Source organism: Mustelus asterias, chromosome 4, assembly GCF_964213995.1.
Source record: "Mustelus asterias chromosome 4, sMusAst1.hap1.1, whole genome shotgun sequence".
NCBI lineage: Eukaryota > Metazoa > Chordata > Chondrichthyes > Carcharhiniformes > Triakidae > Mustelus > Mustelus asterias.
In genome coordinates, this window is record NC_135804.1 from 54,813,588 (window position 1) to 54,832,255 (window position 18,668).

General features: G+C 42.0%; 1 protein-coding gene across 3 annotated transcripts in view; it reads right to left on the minus strand.

The window, feature by feature from the left end:
• Nucleotides 1-18,668, minus strand: part of mbtps1 (membrane-bound transcription factor peptidase, site 1) — a 151,618-nt gene that overhangs the window by 65,446 nt on the left and 67,504 nt on the right. For all 3 annotated transcript variants that reach the window (XM_078211045.1, XM_078211044.1, XM_078211046.1), the window contains exons 7-9: nucleotides 17,849-17,965; nucleotides 14,996-15,063; nucleotides 8,825-8,927 (exon numbers count right to left, since the gene is read on the minus strand). In XM_078211045.1, coding sequence (XP_078067171.1) covers nucleotides 8,825-8,927; nucleotides 14,996-15,063; nucleotides 17,849-17,965 — 288 coding nt within the window. The remainder of the gene's footprint in view (nucleotides 1-8,824; nucleotides 8,928-14,995; nucleotides 15,064-17,848; nucleotides 17,966-18,668) is intronic.

Genomic DNA, 18,668 nt, shown 5'->3' on the forward strand with positions numbered 1-18,668 from the left:
TGCATTATCAACCAATGTAAAGATTACTTTTTAGACCAAATAGAATAGCTACGGTCAGGGTGTTGAAACAAACAAAAGTTAGATGTAGTGATTAGTTAACATTAAGCTTAATTTTCAAAAGTCTAGATTCTTCTTTCATAGATAGATGGCAAAATTATTTGTGTGAACATGTTGATTATAGAATATGGAAACAGAATAATAATTCAGAGCTCAAAGTGCCACACACCATTCCCAGCCAAGAAAAGAAATAATCTGAATTTGTATATTGCACATCCTCAAGACTCCCAAGGGAGTTTGATGCCAATGACTTATTTTTGAAGTACAGTATGTGTCATTTTGGGCATGCAGCAGTCAAGATCTCTCCAAAATAAAAAAAGCAAGTCATCATTTGATTGGTTTTAATGACATTAGTTAAGAGATGTATGCAGCATTACCAAAACAGATAACTTCACTGCTCCACACAATATAGTGCAATGAGATATTTTACATTCTAAGAAACAATGTGGAGTTGCCGGCATTGGACTGGGGTAGGCGCAGTAAGTAGTTTCATAACACCAGGTTAAAGTCCAACAGGTTTATAGAATCATAGAAACCCTACAGTACAGAAAGAGGCCATTCGGCCCATCGAGTCTGCACCGACCACAATCCCACACAGGCCCTACCCCCATATCCCTACATATTTTAGCCACTAATCTCTCTAACCTACACATCTCAGGACACTAAGGGCAATTTTAGCATGGCCAATCAACCTAAACCGCACATCTTTGGACTTATTTGGTAGCACAAGCTTTCGGAGCGTTGCCCCTTCATCAGGTGAGTGAAGAGTTCGGTTCACAAACAGGGCATATACAGACACAAACTCAATTACAAGATTATGGTTGGAATGCGAGTCTCAACAAGTAATCAAGTCTTTTCAGGTGCAGACAATGTGAGTGGAGAGAGGGTTAAGCACAGGTTAAAGAGGTGTGAATTGTCTCTGACCAGGATAGTTAGTGAGATTTTGCAAGCCCAGGCAAGTCGTGGGGGTTACAGATAGTGTGACATGAACCCAAGATCCTGGTTGAGGCCATCCTCATGTGTGCGAAACTTGGCTATCAGTCTCTGCTCAGCGATTCTGCATCGTCATGTGTCATGAAGGCCGCCTTGGAGAACGCTAACCCGAAGATCAGAGACTGAATGCCCTTGACTACTGAAGTGTTCCCCGACAGGAAGGGAACACTCCTGCCTGGTGATTGTCGAGCAGTGTCCATCGCCAATGTACTATGCCTCGGGACATCCTTTCCTCTGATCTTCGGGTAAACGTTCTACAAGGCGGCCTTCACGACAACGCAGAATTGTTGAGCAGAAACGGATAGCCACGTTTTGCACGAGGACAGCCTCAACCGGGATCTTGGGTTCATGTCACACTATCTGTAACCCCCACGACTTGCCTGGGCTTGCAAAATCTCACTAAGTGTCCTGGTTGGAGACAATTCACACCTCTTTAACCTGTGCTTAACCTTCTCTCCACTCACATTGTCTGCAACTGAAAAGACTTGATTACCTGTTAAGACCTGAATTCCAACCATTATCTTGTAATTGAGTTTGTGTCTATATATGCCCTGTTTGTGAACCGAACTCTTCACTCACCTGATGAAGGGGCAACGCTCCGAAAACTCGTGCTACCAAATAAACCTGTTGTCGGCCTTTTGGCTAAGATCAAGTGTAGTTATGCGGATGCTGCACTTGGTTGAGGTCATTGGGTTGCATTTAAGCTTCATATGTTTCATATGAAGCAATTTTTAAAAGCGGTATCTCGGCCTTTTGGCTAAGATGCAAATGAGATCAAGCCTTGGCGGAGGAATTCTCCGCCTACTCCAATCAGCTTGGCTCATGCAGATCAGGCCCAAGACAGGGTAGAGGATTGCATGCCCTGTCTTGTCAGCCTGGATTGGAAATGTCTCAACTTGTTGAGACTCTGAATTGGACTTGATTTGATTGAATTGGAAAAGTATAAAAACAAAAAATAAACCTGTTGTACTTTAACCTGGTGTTATGAGACTACATTCTAAGAAACAGCAGACAGGACCTTATCCAATATTGCTCTGTAACATCAGCCTAAATTATGCGCTAATCCTCGAGTTTCTGATTCAGGGAGAGACTGAGCCGAGCTGACACAAAGAAAACTGCAAACCTGAGCTTGGTTTTATTCATTTTTATGGGTAAAACTATTTCAAGAATTGAATGCATCGGTCCAATCTTTCTTCTTGTAATTTCTGCAGGGTACCAGTACATCAATTTTTAGCCCTCCAAACGCAAAACTATTAGTTCAATGTATTCTTGTAATTTAACTGCTAAAGGAATGTCAGTATCGAATATCAGTACAGCAAAGTTAAATGATCGTACAAGATGAAAGAATATTTCTGGACTTCTTACTATTGGTTCTACATGAAACTTAAGATCCCAAGAAAAGCCACCGATTTGGTAACCTAGCACCCAGTTGTTTTTTTTTTCATTTTTTTCCCCCCACGATGCGGGTGTTGCTGGTTAGGCCAGCATTCATTGCCTCGCCCTAAATGCCCTCGAGGTAGTGGCAGTTAGGTGCCTTCTTGAACCCTGGCACACTGTTGTTAGGGAGGGAGTTTCAGCATTTTCACCCAGTGAAGGAATGGCATAGTTCCAAGTCAGAATGAGGAGTGGCTTGGGGAGAGCCTTGAAGGTGCTGATATCCCATGCATCTGCTGCCTTGGTCCTCAAGGTGGTAGAAGCTGCAGGTTTGGAAGGTACTGCTGAAGGAGCCTTGGTGAATTGCTGCAGTTCAGCTTATAGATGGTAGATGCTGCTGACACTGCGTCAGTGGTGGAGGGAGTGAATGTTGAAGGTGGTGGGTGGGACATCAATCAGGTGAGCTGCTTGGTCTAGGATGTTGTTGAGCACAGAGTGTTGTTGAAGCGGCACTCAACTCGGCAAACGGAGAGTATTCCATTACACTTCTGACTTGTGCCTTGTAGATGACAGATAGGCTTTGAGAAGTCAGGAAGGGAGTTACTCACTGCAGAATTCCTAGCTCTGACCTGCTCTTGCAGCCACAGAATTTATATGGTTCATCCAGTTCAGTTTCTGGTCAATAGCAGCCCCAAGGATGGTTGGGGATTCAGTGATGGCAATGCCATTGAATGTAAAGGGACGATGGTTGGATTTGCTCTTGTTGGAGATAGTCATTGCCTGGCACACATGTTATTTGCCACTTAGTAGCCCAAGCCTGAATATGGGCATGGACTGCTTCACAATTGGAGGAATCATGGTTGGTGCTGAAAGGGTTATACTAAGCTCCTGTCCAATTGGACATTTTAATCATAATAATGTCACCCAACCTTGCGTGCTCGGACAGTTGCTCTGCTTAAATTAAGTGGTTGAACACAGCATTTTAAACTCTGTACTCTAATTCACAACTGGAATCATTGCATTGAAGACTCAGATGCGAGATTTCTGAATACCTGTACCATTGCCAGAAAACAAAAATTATTTCATTAAGTTATACTTATGCAACAGAGAGCTTTAAATAATCGTTGCTCTTCGGAGGGCTGCAATTTAAAAAGGTGTTGACAGGTTTTCAAATGATTGGATCGTTTAGGAGAAAAAAAACCAGAAAATTTTGGAAATACTCAAACGGGTCAGGTGGCATCTGAAGAAAGAAACAAAAGTTCATGTTTCAGGTCAATGGCCGTGCATCTGAACTTTCATCTCCAACACAGAAAACACCAGAAGCTGTGGCACTACCCAAGGATTGAGTGTTAATGTTTAAACCACCAACTCTACGCTTGGTTACAAGAAATTGTATCTCGTTTAACACAAGTGCACTTTATGTCAGGGTTAGGTCAAGAACACATGCACTCTAGACTATAGCATTGATTCCTAATCCTGTAAGAGATTTGGTTCTCAGCTATAAAACTATCAGACCAAATTTCATAAGAATGAGCCAATAAAGGTCAGTCATATACGGTACAGCTTTAAAAAAAATACAAGAGGTTAGTTACTTCAGAGTATACAACAGAAGCACTCAAGGTGCATTACTATAATATATTTAAGACGGAAACACAAGTTTAAAAAAAAAATTCATTCACGGGATTCAGGTATTGCTAGCTGGACCAGCATTTATTGCCATCCCAATTGCCCTCAAGAACGTTGTGGTGAGTCGCCTTCTTAAACTGCAGTATTTTCAAGTAGGATGGTGTGTGGCTTAGAGAGGAACTTGTAGGTGGTATGTTCCCATCAACTGCTACCTTTTGTCCTTCCAAATGGTAGAGGTCGCAGGTTTGGAAGGTGCTGCCAAAGGAGCCTTGGTAAGTTGCTGCAGATGATACACACTACTACCACTGTGCAGTGGAGGAGGAATTGAATGTTGAAGGTGGTGGGTGGAGTGCCAGTCAAGTGGGCTGCTTTGTTCTGGGTGGTGTGAAATTCCTTGAATGTTGTTGGAGCTGCACTCGTATGGCAAGTGGAGAGTATTTCATCATACTGCTGTCTTGTGTTTTATAGATGGTGGACAGGCTTTTGCAATCTCTAACCTGCTCATGTAGCCACAGTATTTATACGGGGGCTAGTCCAGTTCAGTTTCTGCTGTATGGCAACCTCCAAGATATTGATAGTGGGGGGATTCAGCGATGGCAATGCCACTGAACATCAAAGCATGATTAATAAGATTCTCTTGTTGGAGATGATCATTCGTGCCCACAAGTGCCAGGCAATGTTACTTGGCACTTGTGAGCCAAAGTGTGAATATTGTCCAGGTCTTGCTATATATGTGCAGACACCTTCAGTTTCTGAGCAGTCATGAATGGTAATCACTGTGCAATCATCTGCAAACATCTAAGCATAAGAAGAAAAGATCATGGAAGATGGGGCCTAGGACACTACCATGAGGAAATCCTGCAGCAACATCCGGGGCTGAGATGATTGATCTCCAACAGCCACAAACATCTTCTTTGGGCCAAGTAAGAATCCAACCAGTGGAAAGTTCTCCCCATGATTCAGTTTCACCAAACTCAGTCAAATGATGCTGCTTTGACGTCAAGGGCAGTCGTTCTTAACTTTTACTTGAGTTCTGCTCTTTTGCAAAGGCTGTAATGGGTAAGGAGCAGAGTGACCCTGGCGGAACTCAAACTGTATCAGAGAGCAGGTTATTGCTGAGCAAGTGCCACTTGATAGTGTTACTGGTGACCCCTTTCTTCACTTTACTGAAAAAGAGTAGACTGATCAGGTGTAACTGGCTGGGTTGGATTTGTCCCGTTTCTTGTGTACAGGACATACCTGGGCAATTTTCCACATTGCCAGGTGGATGTCAGTGTTGTAACTATAGAGTCATAGAGGTTTACAGCATGGAAACAGGCCCTTTGACCCAACTTGTCCATGCTGCCCTTTTTTTTTAAAACCCCTAAGCTAATCCCAATTGCCCGCATTTGGCCCATATCCCTCTATACCCATGTAACTGTCTAAATGCTTTTTAAAATGACAAAATTGTACCCACCTCTACTACCACCTCTGGCAGCTTGTTCCAGACACTCACCACCCTCTGTTTGAAAAAATTGCCCCTCTGGACCCTTTTGTATCTCTCTCATCTCACCTTAAACCTATGCCCTCTAGTTTTAGACTCCCCTACCTTTGGGAAAAGATATGACTATCTAGCTGATCTATGCCCCTCATTATTTCAGAGAGCTCTATAAGATCACCCCTCAGCCTTCTACACTCCAGAGAATAAAGTCCCAGTCTATCCAACCTCTCCTTATAACTCAATCTATCAAGTCCCGGTAGCATCCTAGTAAATCTTTTCTGCATTCTTTCTAGTTTAATAATATCCTTTCTATAATAGGGTGACCAGAACTGCACACAGTATTCCAAGTGTGGCCTTACCAATGTCCTGTACAACTTCAACAAGACGTCCCAACTCTGTATTCAATGTTCTGACAATGAAACCAAGCATACTGAATGCCTTCTTCACCACTCTGTCCACCTGTGACTCCACTTTCAAGGAGCGATGAACATATACCCCTAGATCTCTTTGTTCTGTAACTCTCCCCAACACCCTACCATTAACTGAATAAGTTCTGCCCTGGTTCAATCTACCAAAATGCATCACCTCGCATTTATCTAAATTAAACTCTATCTGCCATTCATCAGTCCATTGGTCCAATTGATCAAGATCCCGTTGCAATCGGAGATAACTTTCTTCACTATCCACTACGCAGCTGTAAGGGTGCAGCTTGGCTAGGGGCACAGCAAGTTCTGGAGCACAAGATTTCAGTACTATTGCCAGGACATTGTCAGGGCCCATTGCCTTTGCAGTATCCAGTGCCTTCAGCCATTTCTTGATATCACGTGAACTGGATTGGCTGAAGACCGACACCTGTGATGCTGGGGACCAATGGAGGAGGCCGAGACGGATCATCCACTTGGCACTTCTAGCTGAAGATTGTTCCGAATGCTTCAGTGTTAGATTTTGCTCTGATGTGCTGGGCTTCTCCACTATTGAAGTTTGGAATATTCGTGGAGTCTCCTCTTCCAGTGAGTTGATTAATTGTCCACCACCATTCACAACAGGATGTGGCAGGAGTGCAGAGCTTAGATCTGATCCGTTGGTTATGGGATTGTTTAGTTCTGTCTATTACTTGCTGCTTATGTTATTTGGCACGCAAGTAGTCCTGTGTTGTAGCTTCACCAGGTTGATACCTCATTTTTAAATATGCCTTGGTGTTGTGCCTGGCAAGCTCTCCTGCACTTTCTGAACCAGAGTTGAGTCCCTGGCTTGATGGTAATGGGAGAGTGGAGATATGTTAGGCCATGAAGTCACTGACTGAAGTTGAGTACATATGAACATTCCCATACACTGCCACAGAAGCTTTATCAGAGGTCCATTAATTCAAAGCCAAAATTCACCTGGAGAAATCATTGTGACATAATCCTTTAGTGTTGATCATAAAATCCCTACAGTGCAGAAGGAGACCATTTGGCTCATCGAGTCTGCACCGACCATAATCCCACCCAGCCCCTATCCCCGTAGCCCTATGTATTGACCCTGCTAGTCCCCCTGACACTAATTTACCATGGCCACTCAACCTAACCCGCACATCTTTGATCTGTGGGAGGAAACCCACGCAGACAAAGGGAGAATGTGCAAACTCCACACAGACAGTGACCCAAGCCGGGAATCGAACCCGGGTCCCCTGGTGCTGTGAGGCAGCAGTGCTAACCACTATGCCACCCACATCTGATCTTCCCCAAATCTAGATAATGTATTGTTCCTTAATGGACTGAATAGACACTGGACACTTACTGCACAGAATTCTGAACAGTATAATTCAATAAATTAGACAGTTTGTTTGGACATGATGGGGGCAGTTCTCCCAAAAATATTCTGTCAAATTCTTGGGAAAACTGGAGTAATACACGCTGGTCTTTTCAGTGGAAGTTCAGACTAGAATCTCCCACACTGTGCATCGCAGAGGTTACCAGCGTGAATATTAGATTTCAGGGCCATGACCTATTCACGCTGGAGGCGCTGAAACCAACTGGCCTCTGCGCATGCGCAGTGGCCCCGAAGTGTCAGCCTCTGCTTTGCTGGCCAGCGGGAATCCCGCACTACTGCCCCCCCCCCAGATGGCCCGATCACGGCCCACCCATCCATTTGCAGGCCAGCCCCGTTCATCTGGCCTGATCGCTAGCCCCTGCTCCCACCACCCCCCCCAAGCAGTGACGAGCTCCCTGTCCACCCCCCAAATCGTTGGCCTCCATCGATCCTCATGCAGAGTGGCAGAGGGACTCCCACCCCCACGAAAGCTCCCTAGGCCTCACCTTATGCCTGGTGGGTAGTGCCCCCTGGGCATGGGCACTTTGTCCCTTGGGCAAAGTCAGGGGCACAGGCTGGAATTGCCAGGGTGTCCATTCCCAGGACACCTGACCCCCTGGGGGCCCCTCGATTGCCCCTCCCTTCACTCCACCAAGGTTGGGCCGCTAGCTCCCCAAAAGTGGGAAGCTGCTCTAAATCCCGCTGGAGTGGTGCATCCTGACGGGGTGGGAGAGACTAGTGGGCTTGGAGAATTCAGTCCCGGGCCCACTAATTGCTTTTAAATAGTATGCAAAATACTATTTAAATGCTAGCCCCGCCTCCCAGCTGACTTCTAGCACCGTACAGAGGCTGCTGGAAATCCGGGTCTGGGAGACGCAAGTGCAGCGTGAACGCTCGCGGGAATTCTGCGAATCGGCCAATGCGCGATTCTCCCAGTCTGCTGTGCTAAAAAAATTTCCACATTGAACTTCATCTTCCACCTATCTGTCTATGTCCTTTTGAAGTTCACACTGTCCTCCTCACAGTTTACCATGCTTCCAAGTTTTGTGTCATCTGAAAATTTCGAAACTGTCCCCTACACACCAAGATCTAGATATTAAGGTAAAGCAAGGAACCCAACTCCAAGGGAACTCCACTACAAACGTTCCTCCAGCCTGAAAAATAGCCATTGACCATTACTCAGTTTTCTTTTACTCAGACAATTTAGTAGCCGTGTTGCTATTGTTCCTTTTGTTCTATTTGTCTTATCTGTGAAACTCTCGCATAGTCAGTAGGAATTCTCTCTCTTGTATGCACAAGTCCAAGTACTGAAAGAAGGTTGTTACAGTTTGTTAAATTATAGGTAGACTCTACACTTGCTCTTCAGTTTTGATAATTCACTCAGGTCAAATGTTACAAGGAGCCATTTTCTGGCATTATATGATTCACACAGTCATCCAATATGACAAAAGAATACAAAAAAAATCAAACGCAGTGTGTTACATGCAAGTGACTGTAGCTTACCCAAGTAGTCATTCCTCTGGAAGAAAATCGAGCCATGTTGTCTTCAAAGTCAATTCCACCCACACCAATTACATCCATCTGGTCAGCAGGGTTATTGAGGGTGCTGGAAAATTTTAAGGAAACACAATCATCTCAAACAATTAATACTACAATGAATTAGAAATATTTGCTAAAGGTGGTTCAATTCATTTAATTGTGGAATGAAAAAATTAGTTTATAACAGCTTAATGTCACATTTTGTTATACAACAGCTATTCTATGGTCAATCCTTGGGTATTTCTATACTGGCTAATATGAAACCCATTGTATTGGCAAGCAACTGTACATGGTTAATTGTAGTTAAGCTACACTGAAGCCCACACTTGGAGGAATCCCTCAATTTCGATAGTAGTCCTCCACCACGATGACATTAGTTCATAACTGCACTGATAGTCAAAATCTAAAACCTGATATCTTGTTATGTGAGAAGCAACCTTATAGTGGCATGGCTGTACAGTCATTTGGAAAATTTTACAACAAACCTCTCCCTTGAGCAATGAGCACCATGAGAATTCTGTGTATTACAGTTGTAAATCAGTCGTGCTAGACACCCATTTGTGCAAAAAGTAAACATGGTTAAAAGCACATTAACAGGTATTTGTGTTGACAAGTATTCACATCTATGCAAATCCTTGGTGACCCAATCCTTTCTTCAGCTCAACATCTAACACTGTTCAACATTTGCAACAGAACCCATGCCTCATGCACCGATTCAGTCTCCTTCCTCAGCTGCTCACTCAACTAAATGAACAGTAGCAGCAGTTGGACCATCTATAAGATGCATTGCAGCAACTCACCAAGGCTCCTTCTCAGAACTTTCAAAACCACAGCTTCTAACAACTCGAAGTACAAGAACAGCATATGCACGAGAACACCATCACTTGCAAGGTCCTCTCCAAGCCAAACACCATCCTGATTTGGAACAATATCAGCAATTCCTTCATTTCGCTGGATCAAAATCCCCTCATTCTTCTAAACTCGAGAATATACTGGCCTAAACTACTCAATCTTTCTTCAAGACAAACTCCTCTGCATTTCCTCCAATGCAACTGCATCCTTCCTCAAGGGGACCAGAACTGTACACAATACTCCAGGTGCAGTCTCACTAATGCCTTGCACAGTTGCAGGAACACTTCACTATTTTGATACTATATTCCTTTAGCAATAAATGCTAAATATTACCTACTGTATCTGCATACTAGTTTTCTACAATTCATGTTCGAGGACACTATGATCCCTCTGCACCAAAGCACTGCGAAGTTTCTCTCCATTCAGGTAATAAGTTGTCTTTCAATGTTTCCAAACACTTATAACCTCACACTTTTCCATGTTAAACTCCATCTGCTAAATTTTGGCCTACTCACCTAACCTATCCATATCCATTTGTAAAATTGCTCATTTCTTTATTGCAACTTGCTATCCCATCTATTATCCATAGTACCTTCTATCCCTGCATCCAAGTCATTAACATACATTGTAAATAGTTGGGGCCCGAGGACTGAACTCTGTGGCACCCCACTAGTTACATCTTGCCAACCAGAAAAAGACCCATTTATCCCAACTCGGTTTTCTGTTGGCTAACCAGTAATAAACTACCCCCTAACTCCATATGATCTTATCTTGTGTATTAACCTTTTGTGTGGCCTCTTATCAAATGCCTTCTGGAAGTCCAGATATACGACATCTACATGATCACCATTATCCATTCTGCCTGTTACATCTTAGAACATAGAACAGTACAGCACAGAACAGGCCCTTCGGCCCACGAATTTGTGCCGAGCTTTATCTGAAACCAAGATCAAGCTATCCCACTCCCTATCATCCTGGTGTGCTCCATGTGCCTATCCAATAACCGCTTAAATGTTCCTAAAGTGTCTGACTCCACTATCACTGCAGGCAGTCCATTCCACACCCCAACCACTCTCTGCGTAAAGAACCTACCTCTGATATCCTTCCTGTATCTCCCACCACGAACCCTATAGTTATGCCCCCTTGTAATAGCTCCAGCCACCCGAGGAAATAGTCTTTGACAAATTAAGTCAAACACAATTTATCCTTCATAAAACCATGCTGATTGTTTTGACTTTTCAAATGTCCTGTTATCACATCTAACAATTTCCCAACAACAGATGTTAAACTAACTGGTCTATAGTTCCCTACTTTCTGCCTCTCTCCCTTGTTTGAATATGGGCATTATATTAGTATTTTTCCAAATCTGCTGGAACCTTTTCCACATTCAGGAAATTCTGGATTATCATTACCAATGGACCTCTGTTGCCACTTCCTTTAAGACCCTAGGATGTAAGCCATCAGGCTCTGGGGTCGTCTACCTTCAATCCCAATAATTTGTTCAGCACTTTTTCCTTATTGATGATGATTGTTCCAAGTTCCTTCCTTCCTATTAATTCTGCATTGCCAGTTACTTTGGGGATGGTACTAGTGTCCTCCGTGAAAATTGAGGCAAAATACTGACTTGAGTGTCTCTGCCATTTGTGTTCCCCAGTCTCCTTCTCAAAGGGTCCAACATTCACTTTGGCTACTCTCTTCCCTTTTATATACTTATAGAAGCTTTACTATCCTTTTTTATATTTTGTGTTAATTTTCTTTCATTACCTTTGCTCTTATTACCTTTTTAGTAATCCTTTGTTGATCTTTAAAAGTTTCCTAATCTTCCAGCCTGCCACTGGCCTTTGTAATAAAGCACACCTTTGTTTTTGTCTTTATGTTATCTTCAGCTTTCTTGCTTAGCCATGGGTCGCCTTAAAAATCTGCCACTGATCATCAAAGCCGGCATCATCCTCAGTGAACCTCCGCTGCACTCCCTCTATGGCAAGTATACCCCTTCTTAGGTAAGACCAAAACTTCACGTAATAATCCAGGTGTGGTCTCACCAAGGCCCTGTACGACTGTAGTAAGACATCCCTACTTCTGAATTCAAATCCTCTTGCAATTAAGGCAACATACCATTTGCTTTCCTAATTGCTTGCCGCACCTCCCTCTTCACATAACTGGTGTACAAGAATACCCAGATCCATTCGCACATTCACACTTCCCAATATATCACCATTTAAGTAATACTTTTCCTTTGTTTTTCACATCTGCCATATGTTTGCCTACTCACTCAACTTGTCTAAATCACCACGAAGCCTCCTCGAATCCTTCTCAACCTCAACCAGTTTTGTGCCATCAGCAAACTTGGAAATGTTACATTTGGTTTCCTCATCCAGGTCATTTATAAATATCATGAGCAGCTGGGGCCCAGGCACTCATCCCTACAGTAAAATAAAGTCACGACAAAACCAGATGACCACAGGCTGCTCTCCACTTTGAGGGAGAGAGAGCTGACTGCTGATGATTTAACCACACTTCAGGCAAGGTTAAGGCGGCGAGCCTTCATGAATAACTTCATCCGGTACAGGAATTGAACCTGCACTGCTAGCATCGCACTGCATCACTAACTAGCTGTCCAGCCAACTAATCTAAACCAAACCCCTTCTGAAAGTCTGTATACACCAAATCCACTGGTTCTCCCCTCATCTATTCTACTAGTTACATCCTCAAAGACTCCATAAACCCATGCTGGCTTTGTCCAATCGTATTAATGCTTTCCAAATGTTCCATCATCATGTCTTTTGATTCTAGTATCTTCCCCACTGTTGGTGTCAGGCTAACTTACCTCCCTTTTTAAATAGTGGAGTTACATTTGCTGCCCTACAACCTATAGAAATTGCTCCAGAGTCCATAGAATTTTGGAAGATGATTACATCCAACATTTCCAGAGTCAGTTCCTTTAATAGTCTGGGATGTAGATTATCAAGGCCTGGTGATTTGCCTGCCTTTAACCCCATTAAATTTCCCCAGCATCATTTTCTTGCTAATACTGATTTCCTTCAATTCCACCCTCTGACTAGATTTTTGGTTCCCTTACATTTCTGGGAGCTTATTTGCACCCTCTTTTGTGAAGACAGAACAAAAATATGCATTCAATTTTTCTGCCATTTCCTTGTTCCCCATTATAACTTCCCCAACTTCTGACTCTAAGACATTTGTCTTTACTAATCTTTTTGTCTTTCACATACTTCTAGAAGCTTTTACCATCAGTTTCTATGTTCCTTGCAAATTTTACACTCCTACTCTATCTTCCTCCCTCTCGACCAAATTTTTTGTCCTCTTTTGTCGAATTCTAACGTGTTCCAACCCTCAGGCTTGCTGCTTTTTCTGGCAATTTTAGATGTCTCCTCCTTGGACTTATTATCCTAATTTCTTTCGCAAGCCATGGCTGACCCATCTGTCTTTTATCTTTGTGCCAGACAGGAATGAATAATTGTTTTAATTCATGTACACATTCTTTACATATGAACCATTGCCCATCCGCTGTCAACTCCTTTAGTAAGTTTGCCCAATCTATTCTTGTCAATTCATGCCTCATACCCTCATAGTTCCCTTTATTAAGATTCAGGACCCTAGATTCGGATTTGACTACTTCAGTCTCCATCTTAATGAAGAATTCTATCATACTATGGTTGCTCCTCCCAAGGGACCCCACACAACAGGATTGTTAATTAATCCTCTCTCATTTCACAGTACCCAGTCTAGAATAACCTGTTCTCTGGTTGGTTTCCCAACGCATTGGTCTAGAAAAAAAAGTATCACGTACACAGTCCAGGAACAACAACTCCACTCTACCATTGCTAGTTTGCTTTGCCCAATCTGTGTAAATTAAAGTCACCCATGATTACAATCATACCCTTATTACGTGTATCACTGATTTCTTGCTTAGTGTAGATGGGCAGCAACACTCTCACCCTGTGAAAGAGTTTTTTTTTAAATCCTCCTTCTCACAGTTGGTCCAAATCACTGCTATTTTGAGTTAACGCAAAAGACTGAGTTGTATCTCCTGATAGCTACAAGAAATGCTTTCAGCCAGGCAGATGAATATTAGCAGAGAAGTTTAAGGATGGAGTTGCAGAAAGTGGGATCCAAATAGCTGGAACCATGGTATTCAACTGGTGGGACTCGAAACCCGAAGCTCAAAATTATATTCTTAGGTGACATTTCTGCTGAACACAGAAAATCCTGCATCTCAGTTTTTGAAATGTTTATCAGCAAACATGGTAACACAGTACAACATTGTTGGTTACTTCCCAGATCTGAAACAGTTTCCAGATCACAAATTGAAATCATTTTTAAAATGAGATCCAAGTGATCCACAAACTGCACTTGGAAGTTAATAATTAAACAGAAGATTCCGGCAAGTCTATAAGCAAGTTTTGCTGACATGAAAAAGACTGTCCATTGAAAAACAGAGCTTGAATACACATGATAATTCCTGCCTCAAGATCTACTAGTAAATGAGAGACTGCACCGGCCCAAGCTGGTTTAAGCCATCTGCTTCCAGCAGTTGTTCAGCTGCCTTATATTCTATGAATGCTGTGGGGTTATATCTGATGCTCTGTTCAACATTTTCATGTGTGATTCTGGCACTGTAATTTTCCAACCTCCTGACTTCAATCTTCAAAATTCAGACATTAAAGAGATACCAATATCATTAAGTATTCAGCATTTTTTTTCCTGGTCACAAATCAGAATGGAACATATCGCTTCATTCACTGAAGTAAAGATGTACATCATTACTCAAGAGGGTGGACTGGTGAGGAGTTTCGTACAAAGTGCCATTTAGTAAGTATAATTAATGTGTTGGAGTCATCCACTGCCTGCAGGAGTGAGTATAGGCTGCACAGCTTATATACCTGTATTAACTGAGCCACATTTCAGGGTGAATATTGCCAAAATTCACTTTTTGCTCAGTTCTAACCTTCCTTGCTGTCTCCTAAACCCAGGAATCTACAAAAGGTTTATTTTGTCATGGGTCCTAACAGAAACAAGTCAATCAACTCTCCCCCAAACTTCAAAGTACTACCTTTGTATAAATAACCAGGAATGCAGAGGCTGTAGCTTTCCCTTTTGACTGCAGATCTGGCCATCATATTTTATTAAACCCACTTAAAGAACAGTAGCCCTTTCAGTGTCCCAGTTGTCCCCATCTTTTCAGCCGGGTATTCAGATGCCCATTCTCTTTTACATCAACACCCATACTTAAACAGGAACACCAAGGTCATGTACCAAACTCACCCATAAAGAGGGCCATCGTTACCAATTGCAGAGACCATGATCACTTTGTTAGCCGTCAGCTCCCAAACCTATAAAATCAAGGAGGGCTATCAAATAAATAGTTTCAACAGCATATTTGTCTCTGTATCCCCTAAAGGTGCCTTGCAGTCATCTCATCGCATTACCATGAGCATCAGATTTATTTCTTTATTCAAGAACATAGAGATTTCCCTCTGTCATAAAGGATGGAGCAAACATACGCCAAAATGTAAAAATACAAAGTGTATATGATAACATTTAATTTATTAGCTAAATTTGTTTTCAACTTTTTAAGTAACAGAAAATATATTTGGGAAAAGACAGAAGACCTTTAATTTACTGCTGACATTTAGATATTTTGGCAATGTTTCATTGCAGTACCAGGGTGTGAGCTAAAGGCATGGTTGTTCCAAGGAGCCTACAGGCTTCTTGAACCTGCCAGTGTTTGAAGGATTAATTGTTTTGTACTGGAACAGAGAACAGGATAAACCAGGATGGAAAGTGACTGCATATTATTCCAACAATATTAAGAAAGGACACTATGGCATGGTCTTCAAGCGCACAACCCGATCAGGCTACTGACGCAAATGTCTTTGGAATAAAAATCAAGATTTGAACTTCATGTCAGATGCAAAGAACTAATTAACTGTTTGAGAACGGAAGTGTTTAAAATGTACTGAATTGCATTGAATATACACAAACAGCCGAGCGAGACAATGCCACTGTTAATGCTGTATTCAAGCCTCCTCCCATCCTTTCTCATCCAACTATCAGAATAACACAGTACTCTCTTTGCCCTCAGATGCATTTATACTATTTGGCTCAACCACTCCCTGCAATAATAGGTCCACATTCTTAATAGTGAGTAAAGAAGCTTCTAACTTTTCCATTTGATTTCTTGGTGGCAATCTCTTATTGGCAAGGGCGGCACAGTGGTTAGCACTGCTGCTTCACAGCGCCAGAGACCCAAGTTCAATTCTGGCCTCGAATGACTGTTGAGTTTGCACATTCTCTCAGTGTCTGCGTGGGTTTCCTCCAGGTGCTCCAGTTTCTTCCCACAGTCCAAAGATGTGCGGGTTAGGTGAATTGGCCATGGTAAATTGCACCTTAGTGTCAGGCGTCTAGTGGGTAAATATGGGGGGGGGTTGCGGGGATAGGACCTGGGTAGGATTCTTGTCAGTTCAGACTCAATGAGCCGAATGGCCTCTTTCTGCACTGCAGGGATTCTATGATTCCCCAGTCATGGAAATTCTCAAGTTAAGTGAACCCCCATCATCTCTTCTCAACAGGGAAATAATCAAGCTTGTTCATCCTTGGTGATAACTTCATCTTCTGATATCATCCTTGCAAACCCTCAATATCCTTTTTTGTTATATGATCAGAATTTTTACTCAAGTTTAACTATCATCTCTACTTTCCAATTTTACCCCACGAGGGGGAAAACAAAATCAATACTGGGGTTTATTATGTCCTTATGAACTTGCATCACTACTTTACGATTTGTGCATTTGTACTCCCAGATCTCTTTTTTTCTTCTAAGAAACATGGCCTCTTTCATTTTCTTACCAAAATGCAACACTTCAGTTATGTATGTTGTATCTCCATTCTGTTAAGTTGGTCTTCTTGTAATCTGTTGCAACCTTCCTCAGTATTGATGATACACGCCACCCCAAAATTTGCCATCATCCATAAATTTAGAAATTGGAGTCAAAATCACAATGTCTAAATCATGAATATAAAAGCCCAGTACAGATTCTTGTGAGACTCCGCTTTCCCACTTCCGCTCTGAATGCTCCCCTTTTCAGCCCTGCATTTTGCTTTCAGTCTTGGAGTCAGCTAGCGATCCTACTCCCACCAGCTTATACTCGCTGACTTTGTTCAATTACATTTTCCAGCATTTTCTGTTTTTGTTTCAGATTCCAGCATCTGTAGTATTTTGCTTTTATATTATTCACTGGTCTATTATGTAGCATCTTTTCTAAGGCCTTTTGGAAATCTACAGAAATTACATATACAACATTATCTTTGTTTGCTTTGTAACCAGTAAAATATAATTAAATCACATCGTCTGATTTGCCACTTTTATTCAGCCAAGAAACTGGACTATTTGCATGCATTGAACTGCAGCACGCATCTGTGAAATAAATTTGTCATGGCGCTAATTTGATTTTTCAAGCAATAGTTCAGCAGGAGAAATAAAGACATTTTACAGTGGGCTGGATGCCCACAAAGTGTGTTCCACACTTCTGTCTTCTTACTAGTGATGACACTGTGCACTCAATTCATCTTGAAGCTAAACATTTTAATCATTAGCTCTGTAAAAATTGAATGGTATTGAAGCCAAGTCAGCCTGCAAGTACTCAGAAAGAGGACACTCAAAAGTAAGTGTCTTTAGTGTACCTCTCAATTGAGAGTCTCAGGCTATATAAAATGATGATTTATACTAGGTCTCATCACCACGGAGGCAAAGATTCTAAAGGTACACACACAACATTTGTAAGGCAAATGAGACAGTGTACTTGGCAGATACTGGGTGAAAGAAAGACAGCTGCCAACTGTTATCAGAAAGACCATCTGTTTCTGATACACAAAAAAAAAGTTATCTTTGGCTCTATCTAAGCTGAGCACATCAAATTTCCAACAAACCAAAAATGTCAAGTATGCTTTAGTGAGGTGGTGTACAAGACATTTGTTATTTCATAAATTATACAATACAAAACATAGGAGGATATTTGGCCTCAAAGCAACCACCCCTTAATTAATTCAAAAATTTCCTGCCCTCAAGAAAAATAGCGACATATGGAAAAATTCTTTGCATCTGTCAATCAAACCTACCTTATCGACAAAAGGGTGATCCATGAAGTCTGGTCCACCTATGCTAAGATTTAGAACATCTATCTTCTTCAAAATTGCATAATTAAAGGCATCCAGGAACCAAGAGGTGTAAGAGACCTGTTTAAACAAAATCAGAATTACTTATTTCTAAAATTACATTAAGTCCACATTAAAACACTGGACATCCATTCCTTTATTTCACAAATCCCTTTCTCCATCTCTCCCGACTTTAACTGTTGCTAAATGGTCAGTCAGGATACTTCTGTTAAGTCGGCATCATTGCCACACTGATCAATCAAGAAGTGGCACTTCACAGGCACTTAATAAAAAGGCATTTCATTAACACAAGCTACTTCACTAAGAATCTGAACCAACACAATAAGGTTCACATGCCACTTCAGGCTGAGCTTAGTCTACACTCCCAAAAGGCAATCCAGTGCACCATAGTCATGGATACACTGCATTTGTGATGGTCAAGTACTGAAGTTCATTCGATACATATAGCTCTGAAGGCTCAAGAATTGAAACTCTCCTCTGCTGAAGGCAGTGTGGTTTTACAGGCAATTTTAAAAATAGAATAAAATGCAAAGTGACCGATATGTGGCAAATGAAATGGAAGATAAATTCTGGCAAGATAACCATGGTTTAGAAATCATTCTTCAACTGCAACAATAAAAAACATGCCTCTAAATGAATGAGGCTATTAACTCTTGGTTTAACCAAGGATAGCCCACAAACATGTTTGATTTAAAAGAGTAAGGAGTCTAACAACACCAGGTTAAAGTCGAACAGGTTTATTTGGTAGCAAACACCACTAGCT